This window comes from Pollicipes pollicipes, unplaced genomic scaffold (assembly GCF_011947565.3).
Source record: "Pollicipes pollicipes isolate AB1234 unplaced genomic scaffold, Ppol_2.1 Scaffold_3447;HRSCAF=4054_pilon_pilon_pilon, whole genome shotgun sequence".
Classification (NCBI taxonomy): domain Eukaryota; kingdom Metazoa; phylum Arthropoda; class Thecostraca; order Pollicipedomorpha; family Pollicipedidae; genus Pollicipes; species Pollicipes pollicipes.
The window spans coordinates 35,051,968-35,053,262 of NW_023596297.1; the positions used below are offsets into that span (position 1 = coordinate 35,051,968).

General features: G+C 57.8%; 1 protein-coding gene across 1 annotated transcript in view; it reads right to left on the reverse strand.

Moving 5' to 3' along the window:
* Positions 1-1,008: 1,008 nt before the first annotated feature.
* Positions 1,009-1,295, reverse strand: part of LOC119092493 (regulator of telomere elongation helicase 1 homolog) — a 7,655-nt gene continuing 7,368 nt past the window's right edge. The window contains exon 7 of the mRNA XM_037215454.1: positions 1,009-1,032. Within this exon, the coding sequence (XP_037071349.1) occupies positions 1,009-1,032 (24 nt within the window). The remainder of the gene's footprint in view (positions 1,033-1,295) is intronic.

Below are 1,295 nucleotides of genomic sequence, written 5' to 3' on the forward strand. Positions count from 1 at the left end.
AAGAGCGTTATGTATTGTACGTCAGGAATGGTGGTTCGCACTTCTCAGCCTCATGCTGGGGCATGGGGACACGAAGCTGACAGAGCTGGCTCGTGGTCAATATGAAAATATTCATGTCACTATCAAAGGCTCATACCAGGCCCTGTACGGGCTAAGCCAATGGGTGCTTGCATGCCACACGCCAATCAGAAGACACTGTAGAAAAAGAACTCACAAAAAACGAAGGACAAAACAAAAGGTTAATCAGAAGGCTTCAGCAGATGGAGAAGCTCGGAGAAGCATGGATATTGGTGGCGTCTCTCATCGTAAAGCAAATTTAGACCTCACTGAAGCCGCGGCGTCTCGTGTTTCTCCGTAATCGAGAGCTTCTGTTACAGTAAGCTGTTCGACACTGACTTGCAACCATGCTTGCATAAACAGCACCTCATTTTGTCGAATTTGTACAGGAGCTGATTCCGGACCGGATTCATCGCGAGACCTCCGGATCGCGACCTTCACCTCGTTGTTACCCAATAATCGGTATAAATGAAAGCCGTTCGTTATCTGGTGATCCATTCCAGTCAAAACCGGGCACGGCATTATAACATGATTGGCTCCGGTGCCCCGGGTGCGCGCTTCCATGACGCTAATCGGCTGCCGCCATGACAATCTCCGTCCGTCCCTGGCAACCCATCTAGGTCAGTCCACCATCAACTATGCATGGAATGAAGGCTATGGCGGCGGGCGATCGTCGAAGGTCGATAACGACGGGCCGAGAGCGATGCACCGCGCCCGGTGGCGCGGTCAGAGCTGGAGGTCACGTTATGGTCACGGGAGGTCACGCGCCATTATCGGCCCACTTCCTCCGGTCGTGGCGCGCTGTCCCTCGAGCACGGCGACGCCATCGTGCCGTTAGCGTGCTGCGGTCTGTCACCGCCTGTTCCCGCCGCCCCTCCCCCCTTCCTCCCCCATTTCCGCCGTCTGTGCTCGCCGCTGTCCGGGCCGATGAATACTGCATTTCTGGTTCGGCTACGACCCGCCGACAGCAGCAAACTGCTCAGACCGCAGACGGGAGGGTGACTCAGCGTTGGGCGCTAGAGGGGTACTGAGTTGGTACGCAGGGGAAGCCGTGTTTCGCCTGCGCCTGTAGACCCTGGTGGTCCGGAAGGGGGGGGGAGGCGTCTCGCTTGCCGCCTGCAGACCCTGGTAGTCCGGAAGCGGGAGGCTGCGTTTCGCCTGCCGCCTGCAGACCCTGGTGGTCCGGAAGGGGGGAGGCTGCGTTTCGCCTGCTGCCTGCAGACCCTGGTGGTCCGGAA